At 45.0% G+C, this 21,932-nt stretch overlaps 1 protein-coding gene across 1 annotated transcript; it reads left to right on the top strand.

Annotated features, from left to right (window-relative positions):
- Positions 1-7,211: 7,211 nt before the first annotated feature.
- Positions 7,212-7,455, top strand: LOC125927697 (40S ribosomal protein S29-like). Its single transcript, XM_049638191.1, has one exon. It carries the CDS (start codon positions 7,216-7,218, stop codon positions 7,453-7,455), a length of 240 nt encoding a protein of 79 aa, XP_049494148.1. The 5' UTR covers positions 7,212-7,215.
- The last annotated feature ends 14,477 nt before the right edge of the window (positions 7,456-21,932 follow it).

Raw genomic sequence — 21,932 nt, 5'->3', positions numbered from 1 at the left:
ATGCACATATGCACACATACAGACATACACATACATATATACCCACATGCACGTGTACACACATACACACATACATATTCCTGCATGCACGTACACACGTGCACACCTACATGCACACACACATGCATAATGCATACACATATACGTACATACATACACACACATAAATGCACATGTACGCACATACATAGACACATACACACAAATACATATACACACATGCACGTAAAATGCACACATATGCCTGCACACACATATACACACATGCACACACACATATGCATACATACACACATACACACATGTGTGCACCAGCACATACATACACACATATGCACGCACACATATACACCCATGAATATACACATACACATATACATGCACGCACATACATATATACACATACATGTGTACATACGCACATACATGTGCACACACAAACACACACCTACATGAACACACATATGCATAACACATGCACATATACACGCATGCACACATAAATACACACGTACACACATACATATACACGCATGTACATATACACACATATACACAATGCACCTATATACACACATACATACCCTGCCATTATCTCCTTTCATATGCATGGGAGCTTCCTCGATTTGTAGCAGGCATTTGAAAGGGAAATGAACCAAAGGAGGTGATAAAGGAAGCATGAGGGAGAATGGTACGTTGTGAACTGACAACGCCACTGGAGGTCCATGTGGAGGGAAGGCCATGAGATGTGAAACCTGGCAAGTGCAGGAGGCACCCTGTCCAGGGTCACGCCCTGGCATGTGACACTGATGCCCTCACGAGCACAGGGTTTTCAGGCCATGGGAATAGAACCAACGAGTGGGCTGAACAGGGCAGGGCGATGTGGCACCTGCAGGGCAGATGGTGGCTCCTGGGCCCATCCATCTGGAGATTCCCCTATGTACTTGGCAAACATTTTGGAGGAGGGTTGAGGGCCCACCGCTCACAGACGGGAATGGTGTGGATCAACCATAAGCTGTCTGAGGACAAGGACAAGGTCTGACATCTTTACTGCTGTGTCTCCAGTAACTAGGCAGGGCTCACCACATAGTAAATGCTCACTTATTTATTTTTGTCCGTGTGTGTTTCTTTGTTTCTTTCTAACTCCCTTCTAGAGAAGTGCAGACCTTTCCTAACCTTTCCAACTCACCACGCACAAAACCAAGCTCGTTGTCTTCTTCCTATTTACCTGCTTTGCCTTGGAAGATACTTTAGCTGCCCCGTGTTTGTCTACACCCCGTATCCAGCCCTCCACTGCGGTTTCTGTCTCCAACATTTCTCTTGATTAGCGCTTTATTCAAGCCTTCATCACCTCTCACCTTGAGCCTGTCCTCTATGCTCACCCATCCCTGCACGCTACAACCCATTGTTCACTCCCATGCTCAGAAACTTTCCATGTCTTCTTGTTTCCTGTCTCATGAAGACCAAAATCCTTAGTAAAGCTGGCGAGGGTCTCTACCTTCCAGGCCCTCTCAACCTGCAATTTCCCCTTTTCCCTCTGCCTACGCTGAACATCACCTGCCCTCCACGTTTGGGTCTCTGTGTTCCTATCCGTCCAACAGACTATCCCTTCTCTCTCTTCTGCTAGATTGTGAGCTCCTTGAATCCTCTTGGGATGTGTCTTATTTATCTTTATATCCCTTGGTACCCCTGGTCCTGATATATTGCCTTGTCTGGGGAGGAGTACTTAATAGACATTCCAGGGGGAGGACATCAATTAGAGTTAGACTCAGGACTCTCTCTTTGGCTCTCAATGACCCCATCCTGGGAAGAAGATGACTTATCTGATTCATGAGTTTGGCAAAAGGACATGAGTTAGCTCCTTCTCTTTTTGAGGAAACAGCCACCTACAGTTTACCTATATTCCCATTAAATTCTCCTTTCCTCTTGGCCATCCAGACAGTTTATTTCAGCAGGATCATGCCAGAGAAGAAGGCCTCCAGTTTGGGGGAATGATGCAAGTTGCATCCAGGGGAGTGTAAATAAACTGACGGGCCAGATTAACCCATGCCTCCAATACGGCGGTTTGTGAGTAAGAAAGGCGATATTTTTATCTCCGTCTGTCTCATTCTCCGGTTTATTATTTTTTTTAACTCTTTCCAGTTGAGGCAGGTTAAAGAGTATTATATTTGGGGTCATCGCAAAGCCTCGTGTCTGGTGCAGATGATGTGTACCTTAAACGTGTCCTTGATTTCACGGACTTGAATTCTGTCCCAGAGACTTATTTTCAGCGTTGTCATCCTGAGTAAGATTGAGCAAACAAAGCCTCACTTTATAAATAGTATAACAGCAACATGCCATCTTTCAGCTGAGGAAATTGAAACATTTGGGGTTTGGGAAACATTATTTGTTATTTCACAAACAGCAGGAGGCTGGGAAAAGCCAAAAATGGATTTTCCATGTCGATTTTTTCCTCATCTATAAATCCTTCCCATCTCAGGGAAATTTATAGGTTTCTGGCTTCCTTTTTCCCTTTGGTCATCAAATTTAATCCCCCAGGAGTTTTTTTTTTTTTTTTCTTCCTGTTTGAGTTTCTGTTCTAGACTTGTAAAATGTTCCCAGTTTTTGATGTTCTAGATCCTCTCCTCTCTCAACCCATCATTTGTACCCCATCTCTTCCTTCTATCTACTCTCCACATTTATTCCTCAGTAAATTCCAGAGATGACCAAACCTCCAGCTTCTCTAAGATCCACTTTGAGCTTCTGTATTTCTTTTGTCATCGTCTCAAAACACCCACCAGCCTTTTGTTGTCCTTCCCGCCAGCCTCTGATTACGTGTGTCTCTTCCTCTAAAAAGTGAACCTCCCAGAGCATCTGGGATGATCACTTCTATCCACTTCTCACATGCTTTCTAGTTCCTTCTCCCCATTAACTCCTTCCCGCCCACCTTTCCACAAACCCGGATCTCCCTGTTGTGAAAACCCCCTCACCTTTCACTGTATTTGCTGCCCAGCCCCGGCTGCCTTCCCCCTCACCTGCCTTCCATTCACCATCAAAAATCCTACCATGTCACCGTATGCTGTGCGCCCACATCATTGGATTGCTCCGTAGCTCCGTGACTTTCTGCTCCCGACCCAAGCAGTCAACGGAAAGCATCGCTCTTAAAGCTTACCAACAATTTCTGCGGGCCACATCCTTCGGTCTCTATTCATTCTTGACTTCGTCACTACGTTTGACACCATTGACCACTTCCTTACCCCTCTTTTTATGTTGAGTGCTACCTGACCGACATCACCAGCCTCTTTACCTGCCTTTGCTCCTGTGTTAGTTTCACGTTTATTCTCCCAAAACTGGGTCTTGATGGGCTCTGTGGCAAACACTTACGGTGGCTGTTCTCACTCGCTAGCTTGCTAACGGAAAGAGGTGCTCGACCTAATCATGGCGAACCATTCCCGTTTGACAGTGACTGGTGGAGGGCTGGCCGTGTGGCCCATTTCTGATCAATGATAAGGGAAGCCTTCTGAGGTGTTCTGGGACATCTTTCACCTCCTACAGAAGAGGCACATACGGAGACAACCATTTCTTCCTGCTTATCCCTTCTTTCTTGGGATATTGCCACATAAGAACATGAGCCATTGAGCAATGTCATCCTGCCACCCTGACGGAAGTTCAAGAGAAGAGTACAGAGGCCAGGACTGTCCCCTGATATCCAGGAACTGAGAAACCAATGCAGCAACTACCCACATGCTTGAATAACCACAGACCTCGATGTAAGTAAGCAACTACTGGCTGTGTTTCTCTTGTTTGCGGCCAAAGACATTGAGGCATTCCTGCAAAACGCTCTACCTCATCCATACTCACAGAATACACTGCGAAGTCTTTGCTGACCTCGTCAAAATCCTTATCTCCAAATGTCTCTCCCAGCCCCAGAATCTCCTAGCCCTAGACGCTTCCATTTGGATTTCAGTTCATCAGCTTAACGCAACATGTTGAAATCCAAACTCATCATCTTTCCCCTAAAATCAGCCAGACCTTTGTCATCTTCAGAAAGATTAAGACTCCCTTTGAACTTTCTTGGAAGAACATGTGTTCTAACCTAGAGCTTCCAGGGCGTGGGGTGGGGGTAGGGGTGCGCTGTGATAACAAGAAAGACAGAACTTAAGATTTAAGTCTTAAGGAGGCTTATCTCTGTCTAGCCATGCTAGGTATTTCGTAACGGCATATACGTATAAAACAACATGGATGAGACACAGGATGTACAACAGGAAGTGGCCAAAGATAAAGCCAAAGTGAGAACAGTCATCAGACCATGAGATCTGCCTTCCTAAAGCGTCTGGCCTTTACTGTGTAGACGGTGTAAGATTTCAAGCTGTGGAGTAATGTAAGCAGATTTATATATTGCAAAAACAGCTTCAGCAACAGCATGAAGAATGGATCAGAAGGTTCAAGGCTGAGATGAATAAAGCAATATAAAAAATCCACTAGCCAAAAAAATAATGAGGTCCTAAACCAAGATCCTGGAAGGGGCAATGGGGAAGAAAGGATATGCTCGAAAAAATAATTAGGAAAACATTCACAAGACTAGGAGACAGATTGAATATGGAAAGGGAGGAGAAAAGAAGCGTGTGAAATGAGAGATTTTGGCTGACCAAGTGATCGATGGCATAATTATATAGGCGGAAATATAATCATTACTGTGGGTCAATATAACGGAGTTCACTTTAGCACATGTTCAAATTGAGTTGCCTTTGGGACATCTAGGTGGAAATGTCTAGGAGACGGAAAAACACCTGTTTCCAACTCAGAAGAAAAGTATGATCAGGAAAAAACAATTTGGGAGTGTGAAAGATACTGCGGATTTAGGTCCTCAGAATCCATTTCAGTCCTCTTCCTTGCATGCTTTTTTTCCCCGGCAGACGCTAGAATTGAAACACACAAAAAACTACATTTCCAGCTTCCCTGGTAGCTAGATGCAGCCATGTGACTATGGTGTAACCCAAGATGTAAATAGGAATGTTGTATGGGACTTCCAGGAAAACCACTTAAATTTGGCTGACTCAGATGGGAGACAGGCTCTCTCTGCTCCTTCCACTCCCTCATTTTTCTTCTGCTAAGAGGAAGACTGTGAGTGGGGGAGGTCCACCAGCCACTTTGACCATCATGTGATCTTGAACACGGGAGCCATACACTAGGATTTTAAGGTAGAATGATAGAAGGATCCTGGGTTTCTGGCGGGGAAGCCACCCTTCTGACTCTGCACTGAGAACATACAAATTCATTTTACATTTAAACCACTGTTATTCCAGTTTTATGTTTTATGCCCCCAACTGTCATCCTATCTGATGCACCAAATGTATAAGTAGTCCCTGGCATAGGCGATGATAACAAGCCATATTAGTGCCATGTAAGTGGAAGCAATCTTCCAGAAGAGTCTATAGCATAGAGAGATTTCTGGGAACCTCACTGCAAAGGCGGAGGAAGATGAGACAGCTAATGAGGCTTGAAAGGAAGAGTCAGAAAACTGAAAGAAGGTGTCATGTCTAGAGATGTGCCCTTCAGACCCCCCGCTTCAAGGAAGGACTCACGGCAAGAATATGTCTGGTTGACCGCCTCCAGCCGTTGGCCCCTTCTCAGCTTTCAAGGCCATTAATGAGTGAGGCAGTGGTAGCCAAGACCACTTCATAGGGCATCTCTGCCAATGACTGAGCAACGCATGGCCCCAAATCCCTACCAACACAGAGCTCCCTGAACAGGCAGTCTTTGCTACAGAGATCTGCATGGCTCTGGTAGAGACCATCGATCTACATCACAGTCAGATGGTTCCCTCTGGGCAGGAAGACTTTTGCCCTCCTACCTCTGCATTTCTGCATCCCAGAGAACCCAACAGCTGCAAAGGATAGCAAGAGGCTACATGCGTTCACATGTAATATTTGATTTGGTTGAATGAGCATTCAATCATCCAATCTCAGAGTAAAGACGCAGGAGGTTAGTGATTTCCTCAACTAACTAAAACTACGAAATACAAGCATTCTTACTCAAAGCCATTCCCTTTCCAGTTCACGTGCTCAGCCCTCCCTGGGTTTTTTTGTTGTGTTTTTTTCTTTTCTTTTTTTTTAAATCTCTTAACCCAGGGTGCCTGGGTGGCTCAGTCGGATAGCAGCCAACTTCGGCTCCTGTCGCAATCTCACAGTTTGTGAGTTCAAGCCCTGCGCCGGGCTCTGTGCTGACAGCTCGGAGCCTGGAGCCTGCTTTGGATTCTGTGTCTCCCTCTCTCTCTGCCCCTCCCCCACTTGCGCTCTGTCTCTTTGTCTCTCAAAAACAAATAAATATGAAAAAAGAATTAAATATCTCTTAACCCAGAATATAACCATAGTCCATCAACAATCCCTTCAAAATATCACCCACTTCTATTGTCTTACCTTCCTCTTAAATTTTATCTTGCAATCAAATATTATTTAGGAAAAACGAACAGGGAGGAATAAACCATAGGTAAAGGAATTCATTTAAATCCCCTTATGTATGTCATTATGAATCATTTTCCAAATTCAGCTATATTATGGCATAAACCATAACCATTGAACACATAACTCTGTATGGCAAAAGCTTCATATAATAAGATGAGCTTATAAATCAAGTATTAAATCTGTTCCAAGATGATAATGGCCAAAAGTATTGCCAATAGAATTAACTGACAAGATCCTGGTTTCTGAGAATCGAACCATTCATTTCACAAATATAAGGGTTCATTTTCTCATTCTTTCTTTTACATCACTCATCATTTAAGCCAGATTAATCTTCCAAAAAAAGCACATAGATCTGCCAATATGTTGGCATTTCCTTCTTATGAGGAAACAACAGAGCAGATCAAAATCTGCTTTCTCCGGTTCTGGAGAGCCACGATTATCGGTATACTATTGCAATTCTCTGAGCTTCTCTCTCAGGGGTTAGCAAACTACCACCCATGGACTAAATCTGGCCCACCGCCTGTTTTTGTCAATAAAGTTTTATTGGAATGCTCCAATAAATGCTCCATGCTCCTTAACTTAGCTATTACCTGTGGCTGCTTTCCTACTGCAATGGCAGAGTTGAATCACTGCATCAGAGACCATCTGGCCTACAAAGCTTAAAATATTTACTATCCGGCCCTTAACAGGAAAAAAAAAAAAAAATCACCAACCCCTGCCCTAGTTTAAAAAGCATGGTATGTTTTTGCCTCATTACATCCAAGAAAGCAAAATGGGTCACCGGCGACTCTACTGGAGTTATCGGAGAAAATGTGGCCGGGGTTCTCACTCTTGTCACATCTGTTCAAACCAGCACAGTCCGATCAGGAAATGTGGCCTCAATATGTGCCGCCCGTGTTTCTGTCAGTCCATGAAGGATATAGGTTTCGTTAAGTTGGTTGAAGCGAACTTCCTTGAATGGGTCATCCAAGACATACACCTTAACTGCAGATACCCAAGATACCCACCTTAATGCTCATTCTTTTTTCATAAAATAAAAATATTTCCATGATGAAAAAGAAGCATAATCTGGGGCGTGTGAGTGGCTCAGTTGGTTAAGCGTCCTCCTCTTGACATTGGCTCAGGTCGTGAGACTGATCCCCTGTGTCAGGCTTGCGCTCAGTGTGGAGCCTACTTTGGATTCTCTCTCTCTCTCTCTCTCTCTCTCTCTTTCTCTCTGTCCCTCCCCCACTCACTTGTGCGCGCGCTCTCTCTCAAAATAAGTAACCATTTTTTTTAAAAAAAAGCATGGTCTGTTCTTACATTTCAGGTGTTCATTCATTCATTATTATTCATTCATAGTATGTTAACTGACACCTCATTGCGTTAACATCACTACGGGTCAATATGAACTCAAACGATGACTTAACATTCATGATAAATGCTCTCCTTTTCTTTACATCGATAGGCAATGGTTATTTTTAATTAACCTAATTTTTAAAAATGTATCTCCTACCCAGAAGATAAAATGTTGAACTCAGCATTTGATACTTATCCATGTTTTAGCCTAGCTTTAAACTTTAAGCTTAAGAGCAAAAAACCGATTGGTTTTCAAAAGAGGCTGGAAATAAAACATGCTTTAAGAGAAATAAAAAAGGTGATTATGCCCAAACTCCCTTGTTTTCCTTTCTTTTTGGAAAGATCGCCTCTCTCAGTGAAAGAAGACAGGAGCATTTTAAAATGCCTTTCGACAGCACAGACTTTCCTGTTTTAATGGAACAACATCTCCCTTAGGAATTCATCAATGAATCAGAGCAAGAGAACAAGGAGAAAAAGGAGGAGGGGCAGGGCTGCACTGAAAAAGAACAAAAAACTTGGTCTGTGGCTCCAAATAGTGAGTGTTGCACAGACCACAAGGTTGCTCAACTCGGATGCCCAGAAGGCCAGGCCGGGATTCCTGCTTCCCAGCTTCCCTAGGTCCAGCTTTCAGCTGGGAGCTCTTCAGGTCTGTCCCGAGGCATAAATGAACGTAGGTATTCTGGGATGAATGTGCCCCTTCTCCTGAGCCTTTTTATTTTCTCCTCCTGTTTCTTTCCCCAGGTGGGTACAGCTGTTCAGGGTTTTGTGAACTATGGGTTCAACCATATCTTTAAGATGATGAACTCAGGACTTCTCAGGATTTTCTCAGTAATTTTCATACCCCAAGTACTTTTTCACTTTCTACTTATTTAAAAAGTAACATAAAGATCTCTGCAGGGCCCCTGGGTGACTCAGTCGGTTAAGCGTCCGACTTCAGCTCAAGTCACGATCTCATGGTTCGTGGGCTCAGCGTTGGGCTCTGAGCTAATAGTACAGAGCCTGGAGCCTGCTTCATATTCTGTGTCTCCCTCTCTCTCTGCCCCTCCCTGTTTTCTCTCTCTCTCTCTCTCTCAAAAGTCAGTAAACATTAAAATTTTTTAAAAAGATCTGTGCATAAAAATAATAAAAATACTGGTAAAGAAGAGGAAGGAGGAGGAGAAGGAGAAGAAAAGAAAACTTAGATTATGCATTAATCCTACCACCCAAGGAAATCACTACAAAATGTATTCATTCATACATGTAGTGGGTTGAATGGTGCTCACCACTTCTCCAAAAGATGTATCTGCCCAGAGCCTGTGAATGTGCCTTTATGTGGAAAAGGTTCTTTGCCAATGTAATTACATTAAGGATCTCAAAATGAAATCAGTCTGGATTATCTGCTAGGCTCTAACTCCCGGGACAATTGTTCCCATAAGGAGAGGAGAACCATAGACAGAGGAGAAAGCCATGTGAAGGCAGAGAAGAGAATGGAGAGATACAGCCACAGGCCAAGGAATGTCTGGAGCCTCCAGAAGCTGGGAGAGATAAGCAAGGTGTCTCTTCTGGAACCTTCAGAGAGGGTATGGCCCTTGATTTTAGGTATATAGTGTCCAGAGTGTGGGAATAAATGGCTGATATATATTTTTTTTAATTAAAAAAAAATTTTTTTAATGTTTATTTATTTTTGAGACAGAGAGAGACAGAGCATGAATGGGGGAGGGGCAGAGAGAGAGGGAGACACAGAATCGGAAGCAGGCTCCAGGCTCTGAGCCATCAGCCCAGAGCCTGACACGGGGCTCGAACTCACGAACCGTGAGATCGTGACCTGAGCTGAAGTCAGATGTTCAACCGACTGAGCCACCCAGGCACCCCTAAATAGCTTATATTTTAAGCCATCGACCGTGTGCTAATTTGTTGTAGCAGCCTTCAGAAACCAAAACAATACATCTGTTCCGTAAATGTTTACTGAACAACCAGATATTGTATCAAGAAGTTGACGAATAAGGTGTCTTTAAAAAAAAGATACTAAACCTTTCAAAAACTTTTTATGCGTACATGAATATATGTATATGAATATTTTAATGGGCCATAATATAAAAGTTGTTATTAACATACTTTTTCACCTAATAATATAAACATTTTTCTTGATAATAAATGAATATGTCCGCATTTTATAAATGAGCCACTATTTTGCTCACGCTGTTCTCCATCTTCGAACATTGAGCTCGTTTGCATTTTTTCCCTATACTGCCATCACCGTTCTTCAGTTACATACTTACGCATATTTTAAATTATTCCCTTAAATTTTACAAAATGGAATCCAGAGGTTAAAATGTGTGCCAGTTATCAATTTCTCGTCTCTCAGATCCAAACTGACCCCTGCTTTCTGACCCTGGAACTGGACCCTGCAAACCTATCTCTGCTGTTGGGTGGGCACGTGATAGGCTTGTCAGTGGAGGGCACTAGACGAATACCGCAAGACAGCAGGACCAGGAAGACACTTCCTTTTTGGGTCCCAGTTCTCAATTTTTTAATGCGACTTGGGAAACCAGCAGCCCTCACAGACTAGCTCCACGCACACTTCTAGGACACACTCACCAACACCACCAATAGTTTTCTTTTTTTGGGGGGGGGGGGTTATGTTTATTTTTGAGAGAGACAGAGACAGAGACAGAGTGTGAGCAGGGGAGGGGCAGAGAGAGAGGGAGACACAGAATCTGAAGCAGGCTCCAGGCTCTGAGCCATCAGCACAGAGCCCTACGCGGGGCTCGAACCCACGGACCATGAGATTCTGACCTGAGCCGAAGCTGGACGCTCAACCGACCGAGCCACCCAAGTGCCCCAACATGTCTTTTGATTAAATCTTTCTTGTTCAAATAACCTGTGCACTTTCAATCTCCTAACTGACCCTGACCCTACTGACGTAAAGTCTCAATGCACTTATGTGACCAAATCAACTTCTAGAACAACTGCTCCAACTGGCAACTCCTTCCCCAAGCCCTTACCAACCCTGGATATTTTTCTTCATCTCTGGAAGAGAAAATATGATAAGAAGGAAGGCATCCCTTGTCAATTGTTTTCATTTGCGTTTCTTTGATGGCTAGTAAGGTAGAATATAAAACTATGTGAGTATATGTTGTGTTGGAAGGGTCATGGCGGCCAGAGTTCTTGTATCTTCAAGCATAGGGGAATCATGACTTTTTTTTTTTATATACCCTGTCTCATTGGGAGAACCCGTGTCAAACCATGAGCTAGACCGTCAATTCAAATTTTTACTCACAACATTTGGGAAGAATGGGGGGAGAGTGCAGAGACCATAGGGTCCATCTGCCTTTTCCTTACTATCAAGGGCATGTGGTTGAAGCTTGTGAATGTGAGACTGTGACCCAGAGAGGAGACTGCATGACCAGTTGGGCACAGAGATGGGCCATAGTCATCCGTCTGCTTCCAAAATGATTCATCATTTTTTTACACCTTTCATCTTTGCTTCCAAACCCAAAACAAAACAGCACGAAGAGAGTTAAGATAATGCAACTGCACGTACCACAACTGGTAATTTTAGAATTTTTTTGTCAGCCAGGGCTAAAATATTATAATATTGTGTTACAAATATTTGAAGCCTTCCTTCGAGGAAGGGAGGATTCTTTAATGACCCAGACAGCTAACAGACCTCTGCTGGGCTGAACTCTGTAGGAAACGTGTTGGGGTCCAGGAGAATGGGAGCCAGAACAAGCAGAGCACGTCACCCTACATACAAAAAGACTGGGGTGGGGGGGAATAAAGTGAAGGGTTGAGAATGGTGGGCTTGAGTTTGCAGGGGTGTGAGATGGAGGGGAAGAAAAGAAGAAAGTGAGACCATAAAGCATGGACTTTGTGAGGCCAGATCTATATATTGGAGATGTTTACAAAGGTAGGCTAATCATCCTATAGCTCAGTAATCTAAATCTCACCTCTCCCTTAAAAGTGATGGAGTTAAGACCCGTGTTAATTTTCAGAGCGTTTTGGAGTCATTTGTATTTATTTTAGCCGTACTGGTAGTCTGAGGCTGAACTTTGAGCCAGAGCAAGATATTTATTTGTGTTTCGTTTCTTTAATGCTGGTCTCACCCACTGGCTGTGAGTTCATGTAGTGGACGAGGAGTGGTCGGACAAAGTTAAAATACTTGAAGACATGACTATCCAAAGACCACCCCCCAATCCAACTTCCTGCCTTCTGAAAATAGTTGCGCTGTAAGAATTGAAACAGAGAAAACGCATCTGTTGTTACCCAGTCTGACATATGAAGCTTGCATAACATGCACAAGGGTGCTGCCTAGAAGAACAGAACAGCTATACATAAGGATATAGATCTCTTCCAATTCAAAATGTACCTACAGCTAATTCAAGTCAAGATTGTTCTTCCACAGATTCTTTGCCCTCTATCATGTACCTCCTTTGAGAATAAAATAGTGCAGGGGTGGCTGGGTGGCTCAGTCAGTCAAGCGACCGACTCTTGATTTCGACTCAGGTCACGATCTCGTGATTTGTGAGATCGAGCCCCACGTGGGGCTCTGTGCCGAGAGCACGTAGCCCTGCTCAAGATTCTCTCTCTCCCTCTTTCTCTGCCCCTCATCCACTTGCATTCTCTCTCTCTCCCTCTCTCTCAAAAATAAATAATAAACTTAAAAAAAAAAAAAAGAAAACAGTGCAAATTCCTTGACTGCTGACCTTTAGTAACACGCTTAACCTCCATATCAAAGCCCAACACTTTAGCTCAATTGTCTCTTTAAGAAGATAGAATAACCCAGGATATGAGACCACAAGGCAACTCGAGTCAAGCTTTTATAAATTTTTTCAATGTTTATTTATTTTTGAGAGAGAGAGAGACAAAGAGTGAGAGCGGGGGAGGGGCAGAGAGAGAGGGAGACACAGAATCTGAAACAGGCTCCAGGCTCTGAGCCATCAGCACAGAGCCCCACGCGGAGCTCAAACCCACAAACCTCAAGATCATGACGTGAGCCGAGGTCGGACGCTTAACTAACTGAGCCACTCAGGCGCCCCTCAAGTCAAGCTTTTAATGAAATATTGTTAAGTATACAGAAAAGTATAAAGAACAACATGACTAACATCCACATACTCACCACCCAACTTCGTCAAATTTGAACATTTTGTAATATATCCTGCAGCTCTTTTCTGCTGAGAAATAAATCATTATGGATACTTTCAATGCCCCGTATATAATCTGCAACAATCCCCCCTCTCTTTGATATCATATATGACCAGTAACCCCTATCCTGAATTTTGTGTTCATCATTCTCATGCTTGTTTTTATCATTTTGCTACATATATATTTACCCATAAATAATATCAAGAATTACTCTGCCAGTTTTGAGGCGTATCTAAAGTATCATACTGCTATGCACACACATACATATACGTATATACACACACATATATATTGTATATAAGTATTCATAGCTTTTTACAACTTAAAGTTGTATCCATGTTGAGAAAAATATAGTTATAGTTCCTTCATTTTAACTGCTGCTACCCACTGTCTAAGCATGCCACAACTTACTTATTTATTCTCGTATAGATAGACAATTAGATATTTTGCCATTCTTTATTATTAGAAGCCAGATGGTGGGGGAAATTCTTTGACATAAGTGCATGAATGCTTTGTTTTTTTATTTTATTTTGTTCTTAATATAGAGTTAGAAGAATAATATGACCAATCAAGTCGACCTGTTTAAAATGTATAGCTCTGTGAATTTTAACACGTGTATAGACTGACTTGACCACCATCACAACAATAAGGATACAGAAGCATTTCATAATCAGAAGCGACTCCCCCAGGCTGCTCCTTTGTAGTCACTACTTTGTCACTGTCCCTACCACCTGCCAACCAACGGTTATTCTCTGTTGTCATAATTTTCCCATTTCTAGGATATCATAACGTAATCATACAACATATTAACTTTTGAGACTGGTTTCTTTCACTCAGCATGCTACCTTGAGACGCAAGGTATACACTGGGTATACACCAGTTGGTTCATCCGTTTTGCCCATTGAAAGCCATTTGTGTTATTTCCAATTTTGGGCAATTGTTAATAAAGGTGCCAATAAATTAATAAAGATTTAATTTATAAATCTTCCCAAACAGGCCCTTATGCACCCATATGGTTTCAATTAATTTCGACAAATACCTGGTCACGGGATTCGGCAAATACCCAGTCAGATGGGAATCATATGGTTATCTTTCCAAGTTCTTAAGTATTTACCAGTTATCTCTCTGTAATTGATTTCTGGTCTAATTCTGTTATGATCAGAGAACAAAATTTGTATGATTTTTTATTCTTTTAAATTTGCGAATGTTTGTTTTATAACCCAGGGTATAGTCAGTCTTGTTAACTGTCACGTACACTTAAAAATAATATGCCCTGTGTTGAGTTGAGTGCACTACATACAACAGTTAGATCCAGTTGGTTGATGGCATTGGTCAGTTCCTCTATATCCTCGCCTACTTGTTCTATTAATTGCAGAGAGAAAAAAAAAAGTTTAAGACTCCAGCCATAATTGTTGGATTTGTCCATTTCTCTTTCCAGGCTTATTAGTTTTTTTTTATGTTGATTTTTTTTTTAATATAATTTGTTGTCAAGTTAGCTAGCACACAGTGTATATATACAGTGTGCTCTTGGCTGCAGGAGTAGATTCCCATGATTCATTGCTTACATGCAACACCCAGTCGGGCTTATTAGTTTTACTTCATGTACCTTGAAGCTCTGTTGTTAGAGACATACAAACTTAAGATTGGTATCACTGGTGGATTGACTCTTTCATCATTACGTAATGTTTCTTTCTATCCCTGATGTCTTTCTTGCTCTACAGTCTACCCTGTCTGATATTAATATCGTCATCCCAGATTTTGTTTCATTAATGTTTGCCTGGTATATCATTTTCTATGCTTTCATTTTTAACTTTCCTGTGTCATTATATTTACATCTGGTTTCTTATAGTCAACTTATCATAGGTCCAGGTTTTTTTTAAATATTTATTGGTCTTGGCTTTTTGTTTGTTTGCTTGCTTCCGTTTAACCCATTCTGATGATCTCAGTCTTTTATTTGGTGTATTTAGACCACTTACATTTAATGTTGTTATTAATATATTTGCATTAGGTCTACCATTTTATAATTTATTTTTTGTTTGTTCCCTCTGTTTTTTGTTTCACTCTTTCCCCCTTCCTACTTTCTTGTGTATGGCTGGAATATTTGTAATGTTCCATTTTAATATATCTATTGAGTTTTGATTATATCTTAGGGTGGTTTTTTTTTTAGTGGTCATGATAGGGATTAAATATACAAACTTAACCCTTTTCAATCTACTTAGAGTTAATATTTCCCCACTTCGAGTGGAATATAGAACCCTTACCAGCATATAGGTCCCTTATGTTGTAGTGATTATTAAGTCTATATGTGTTAAAACTCCATAATTATAATTTTTGCTTTCAACCACCATACATATTTTAAAGAGCTGAAGAGGATATCTACCCGCCAGATTTTTACCATTTCTGTTGCTCTTCCTTCAGTCTTGATGTTCCAAGTTTCCCTCCAGTGTTATTTGCAATCCATCTGAATAACTTGCTTTCATGTTTCTGTTGGAGCAGGGCTGCTGGCAATGGCTTCTCTTCGTTTTTGTTGACATTTCATCATCATTCCTAGAGGAAATTCATTCTGGAATGGAATTTTGAAATTTTCTGACTTCAAGTAGTCATTTTACACAGTAGAAAAATGAAGCCCAGAGACATTAAACAATTTTCCCCTATGCTGCTGAGCCAGGGCCAAAATCTAAGCTTCTTGAATCTCAAGTTCAGTGCTCTTACTCTTCCTATATAATGCGCTGGCTTGCTATCTCAATCATTTGCTATATAGTAAGAACAGGTCGTGCACAAAAAGCTTTGTTACTATGTGCTTCATACAAGACAAAATGGTAAAATTATCATTTTCTAGAACTGAAAAGGGGCCTTAGGGATCACCCATTTCTCTATTTCACGTTTCAGATGAGAAAACTGGGGCCAGAGAAACTAATTCAGTTTCCCAAAGGAAATTTACTAATAAGCAAAGACATGACGTTTTATAGCAAGATCACACTACATGCCTGCCATTTGCACCGGGATTGTTTGTTTGTTTTGCCCAGCAGCCGTAGCCGAGATAGATCATGTTGGGCCAGACACACTCTCTCTGGTGTCCCCCATGACCTTATGACACAGGTGGATGGCCAACAATGCACAATGGATCCTAGCAGAATCATTTGAAATCAAATCTATGACTGTTCTCATTAGCACCAAAGATTCCCCAACCTCAGTGGTATCAGAATTGGACTTCTGTGTGCACAGAATCTTACACGCTGATACGAATCAGCTTATTGAAATTACACATTCCTGGGTCCACTTCCAAAAATTCTGATTCACTAGATCTAGCGTGGGAGCCTGGAATTTGCATTTGTATAAACACCGCAGGTAATTCTGAGGCAGGGGCTAAACTTGGAGAAAATGTCTGGCCGAAGTTGAAGCATCATGTCTTGGTCATTAAAAGAAAGTTCTGGGGGCGCCTGGGTGGCTCGGTCGGTTAAGCGTCTGACTTCAGCTCAAGTCATGATCTCACAGTTCGTGAGTTCGAGCCCCGCGTAGGGCTCTGTGCTGACAGCTCAGAGCCTGGAGCCTGCTTCACATTCTGTGTCTCCCTCTCTCTCTGCCCCTTCCCTGCTCATGCTGTGTCTCTCTCTGTCTCAAAAATAAATAAACATTAAAAAAAAATTTTTTTTTTAATTAAAAAAATAAAAGAAAGTTCTGCATAAAAGAAGAGACTGGATATGACACCAAATCATTTCTTTATCTCGCTGCATTCGGGATCCGTACTCTTGCATGCCATGTAGAGTACAGAACCGCCTTCCTCCTCTCTCAGGGATAGCTGAGACAGCTAGAAGGTAACAGTCACATGTCCCTTCCCCCATCTGTATAGTAACAACAACTCTTAGGGACGCAGCTAATTCCAATTAGCACAGAGTTCATCATATGTCTCTTAGCTATAGCCTTTTCAATAGGCCCATTAAGATGCCTAAGATTTAGATGTTCCAGTTAAATATAATAGTTAACATTTACCTAGAACCAGATTTTATAAGCCCAGATTTTTACTCTAAATACACTTCTTAACCGCCCTGCCCCCCGTAGGCATGAACATGCACAGACCCACATACACAAATCGTATTTATTCCACAGTTATGTGTGAATTCTCAGCCGTATGCCTTGCTGTGTACGAGAGCCTATAAAAGCAGGGAAAAGAAGAAAGTGTGTTGGCCCCATATGCAGAGTTACAGTCTAGTGTAGGAAACCAGCCACCCAAATAAGAAACAAGGAGTCGTGTTTTAAGCAGCATACAGACACGTGCAAGATAAAAATAGAGTATAACCTTCACAGATGGAGGAACCCTTGCATTTAAATACTGACTCTGTTGTTCTCACAACTTAATTCCTGGAAATCGAGAGCTGGATATTTAGCTAGACTAAAAGGAAACATGGGTGTCCTTTTGCTTTTGCCCCTTAATTCATGCAGAGTTACAGATTCTCTAATCTGGCCAGCCTTCCGCCTCAGACTTGTTCTCGATTGTCTCGTAGGTACAGACAGATCTCTCTTCTCTACTAACCATAAAAGATGCTTGAAGGCGGGAACCCTGTCTGATACTCCTTCTGTGTCTCCTCCAGGGCCTAAAACTCTGTTATTTTATTGTAACCCACAGTTCAGCCCCTCCTGGGTCCCAGGCCCTGTGTGATATGCTACAACTGCAGAGCTAACCTGAGATCCCTGCCCTCAAAGACTTGCCTTAATTCACTGAGCACAAACTTCTCCTGCAAGTGATGGGCCCTGTCCTCAGAGCTTCGGGTCCAGAGATAAGAAACACTCTCCCTCTGCACTTGAGCGAGGAAGGCAGACATGGGCATTGTGTGTTTGGGCTGCTGTCACAAAGGACCACAAACTGGGGAGCTTAAACAATGGAAGTGTATCGGCTCATGGTTCTGGAGGCCAGAAGTCTGAGATCAACATGTTGACAGGGATGGTTTCTACCAAAAATCATGAGGGAGAATCAGCTGCTTGCCTCTTACCTAGTTTCTGGTGGTTTGCTGGCCATCTTTGGCGCCCCGCGGCTTTTAGAAGCATGAGTCTGACCTCTGGCCTCGGCTTCATGTGGAGATCCCCCTGTGTGCCTAGCTCAGTGTCCAAATTCCCCTTCTTTATAAGGACACTGGTCATATTAGATGAAGGGCCGACTCTGTTCCAATATGACCTCATCTTAACTAATTACCTCTGCAATGACCCTATTTCCAAATAAGATCACATTCTGACGTATTAAGGGTTAGGATTTCAACATATAAATTGGCAAGGTGCATAGTTCAACCTCTCACACATGCAAACAACAAAACACAGCCTGGTCAACGCTTTAATAGGAGTGTATGGAAAGGGCTAGAAGGGTACCTGAGAGTACATGATATTGAGCTTAATGGGCATGAGGAAAAGCATCAGGGAACGTGGGACAGGAGGCCAAAGCTTGGACAGACAATTCTCCGGGTAGGGAAATGCAAAAGAGTTTTTGAATAAAGGCATGTCCACGAGTGCATGAAGCACTCGGGGAATTGCGGAAAGTATTATGGGCTGAAACCTGAACGGCATCTAAAGGAGAGGTGGGAGACGAGGCAGGAAGGGGAAACAGAAGCCAAAACATGAAGGGCGACGTCATGACGTGTAGCCTAAGCCAGACACAAAGCCATGGAGGCTTTTCAACAGGACATCATCGCTGTATCTGCATCCTAGAAAGCTCACTCTGGCAAGAGTTTTGATTACATCATAACACAGGTGGGCACTGAAATGGGACCATGTCGGAAGCTGAGAGACCAGCGGAGGAGCCTATTTGCAAGAGCCTAAGCAAGAAAAGTTGGGACCCTGGATGCAGTCGAGAGCAGTGGGAACGGAAGGGTGGGGCTGGATTTACAGCGAGAAGCTTGAAACAATGTCTCTGGCAAACAGCAGTTGGGGATAATCTGGGTGTGGACTGAAGAAATGTGGGTGAGGAAGCCAGGGCCAAGATGTGGAGAGTCAGAGCAGGAACAGAAGGGCCAGGCCCATTGCTGAGAGCGGGGAAAAGACACTGAGGACACTGAGGACACTGAGGACATCCTGCCCCTAGGATTTCACCTCCCCCACCCAGACCTCATGCACACCTAACATCTGACTTCCACATACAGTTTTGCCCTTGACCATTATAGGGCAGGGGAAATGTACTTAGATAATCTCTAATCAAGTTAAAAATATTGTTCCCTGAACTGAGGCCAGACAAGCAAGTGCTAAGGAAGCATGGCCACAGGAGTGGAGGAGAACTGGAGTCGTAAGACTGTGATGGCTTCGTGCCCATATCCTTTGCCAGCCCAGAAAAATGCAAAGCGGTCCTGCCACATGTGTGCCTGGTTTCTCCATCCCCTCGCCATGATGCCTAACCAGACACATCAGAAGTTGCAAAATTTGGGGGCTTCTGGCTAGCTCAGTCAGTTAAGCATCCAACTTCGGCTCACATCATAATCTCGCAGTTTGTGAGTTCAAGCCCCGAGTCGGGCTCTGTGCTGACGGCTCGGAGCCTGGAGCCTGCTTCAGATTCTGTGTCTCCCTCTCTCTGCCCCTCCCCTGCTTACGCTCCGGCTCTCTCTCTCGCTCTCTCTCTTAAAAATAAATAAGCATTAAAAAAGAGAAAAAGAAGTTGCAAAGTTTCTCAGAAATTGGGGACCAGTTGAAAGTTGGTTCCAAATAAAAAGATGGAGATCATTCAACAAGGCTTACAAATAACCACCACCATAGGCCAGCAGCAGAGTGAAGCAGGGGCCCATGGTATCATCTTGGGATTTCTCACCAGGACTGGGCTTTGAGGCCATGATGTGCTCCTGAAAGTGGTCCCTGTCTGGCCTGCTTTTTCACACTTTATGTCTTTTGTCCCACTCATAAATTGTATCTAACTTAACCCAGTGTGCTACAGGAGCCAAGAAGTCCTAACTGTTTCTAGCAAACAAAGATTTCCCACTTATTTACCCCGTGCTGGGGGCTGTTCCAAGCACATAACAACCCTATGGGGTAGGTCCTATTATTATCTTTCAGTGACAGAGGAGGGGATGGCGAAGAACACAAGAACCTCCCCCCTTCCCCGCCCCCCACTGAACCACAGGGGAAAGAAGGCTGATCTGAACCCACAAGCCAAAGGGTGTCTGAGGATTCCTAACTCCAGCAAGGGAAGGAGAGGGTTAAAGAGTAAGATGAACATACATGGGAATCTTTGCTGTCCGGGCAGGCAACTCACGGCAAAGATGTATTTTCTTGAACATTCAGCAGGGTGGGGCCGCCTCCCTGATCAGAATTGCACTCTCCTGTCCCCCCAAGCGCGCCCCAGGTCATTAAATAGAGGAGCCAGAATTTCAGGCCTGGCCTGCCCCCTCCCCCTCCCTCTTCCCCAAAAGGAAAATGATGTGGGGGGAGCATGAATTACTTCACGAGCCATCAGGAGGAAACATAACATGTGCCCTCCAGTGATTCATTTGGGTGGACTACTTTCACACCGAGCTAAATGCAAAAGTTCAGAGGAGGGTCAGCGGGCCGCCCCTCCCTCTTTGAGTGCGGGAGAAATTTCCTCCTTGTAAAGGACAAGCACAGTTGGAATCAAACTCCATCCAAACAGGAAATCACCAAGATTCTAGGTAAACGTGGCGCCTTATTTTTAAAGGACCAACTTTTTAATTTCATTGACTGGGTATTTCCTGAGTGCCTACTAAGTGCCAGGCACCCGGGCACGTAGTTGTTATGGACCTAGGATGTGCCGGGTGGGAAGATACAAAGAGGGAAAAGACAATGCACACACATACGCGCGCGCGCGCGCGCACACACACACACACACACACACACCCATCTGGCGAATCTTACAAGAGAAAGACTTTCGGGGGATTGTCTTTTTTCTAAAAATGAAAATAAAAGGTTGCGCGCGCGCGCGCACGCACACACACACACACACACACACCCTGACTCCCCAAAGTGCCCGGACTGAGTCCTGAGCAGGGAAAGTGGGAGGCCTGGGGCGAGGGGGATGGGCGCGCCCAGCGGGTTGGGTGACAAGGTGCAAGGGCAGAGCCGGCAGAGGCATCGGGAGTTGGCTGGCGAGCTTGCGGCAGAGGCAGGTGCCAGCTGCGAGTGGGCGGAGGGGCGGGCGCCCGGCCAGGCGGGGGAGGCCCGGCGTCACCTCTGCCTCTAGGAGTCGGGCGCGCAGACGAGCTCGCCCAGAGCAGCCGGGGGCACGGGCGTCCCCGCCGCCCGCAGAAGGAGCCGCGGGAGCAGTCGCAGCAGCCGCCAGGCGACAGCATCCTCTGGAGAGACGCCCCAGGCTCCGCAGCCGCCTTCCTCCGCCCGGAGGCGAGCGCCGCCGCCCGCTCCCCGCGCTCCCGCTCGCCGTCGCCCCCCGGCCCCGCCGCCCGTACGCCCGCGGGGGACAGCAGGCACCCGCGCCCCCGGCCCTTCCCTGCCGCGGGCTCCCGGGCCGGCGGCGCGGGGAGAGAAGGTGCCGGAAGCAGGGGCCAGAGGCACCATCCCCGGGTCTCCAGTCCACGCGGAGAAGAGACGCCCGGCAACACCGCGAGCCCCCGCGCCGCCGGTCCCCAAGTTCAGGGGCGACACCCCTCAAGGAGGGGGAGGGGTGCGATCCCGCGCGGTGAGCGCCCCGGCCCCATCGACCCCGGCCGGCCCTCGGCGCCCAGCGCCCGCCCGGGTCCCCGGAGACGCCCGCGCGCCCCGGCGGGGCCATGCCCGCGCTGCGCCGGGACCGCCTGCTGACCCTGCTGCTGCTGGGCGCGCTGCTCTCCGCCGACCTCTACTTCCACCTCTGGCCCCAGGTGCGGCGCCAGCTGCGGCCCCGGGAGCACCCGCGGGGCTGCCCGTGCGCCCGCCGCGCCGCCTCCCCGGGCCCGGCCCCCGCCGCCGCCTCCCCGGCCCCCCGCGCGGCCGCGCGCAACTTTTCCCGAGCCGGGCCCGGGCCCGAGCGGCGCGGCGGCCGCGGCTCCAAACTGCAGGCCCTCTACGCCCACCCGCTGTACCGCGTCCCGGAGGAGCCGCCGCTCCTCG

Source organism: Panthera uncia, chromosome E1, assembly GCF_023721935.1.
Source record: "Panthera uncia isolate 11264 chromosome E1, Puncia_PCG_1.0, whole genome shotgun sequence".
In the NCBI taxonomy this organism is placed as follows: domain Eukaryota; kingdom Metazoa; phylum Chordata; class Mammalia; order Carnivora; family Felidae; genus Panthera; species Panthera uncia.
The sequence above is the reverse complement of the archived record's forward strand: the minus strand, read 5'-3'. Positions and strand labels throughout refer to the sequence as shown.

Coding starts and splice junctions, on each gene's coding strand:
- LOC125927697 (XM_049638191.1), top strand. CDS start 7,216: ATGGGTCACCGGCGACTCTACTGGAGTTATCGGAGAAAATGTGGCCGG.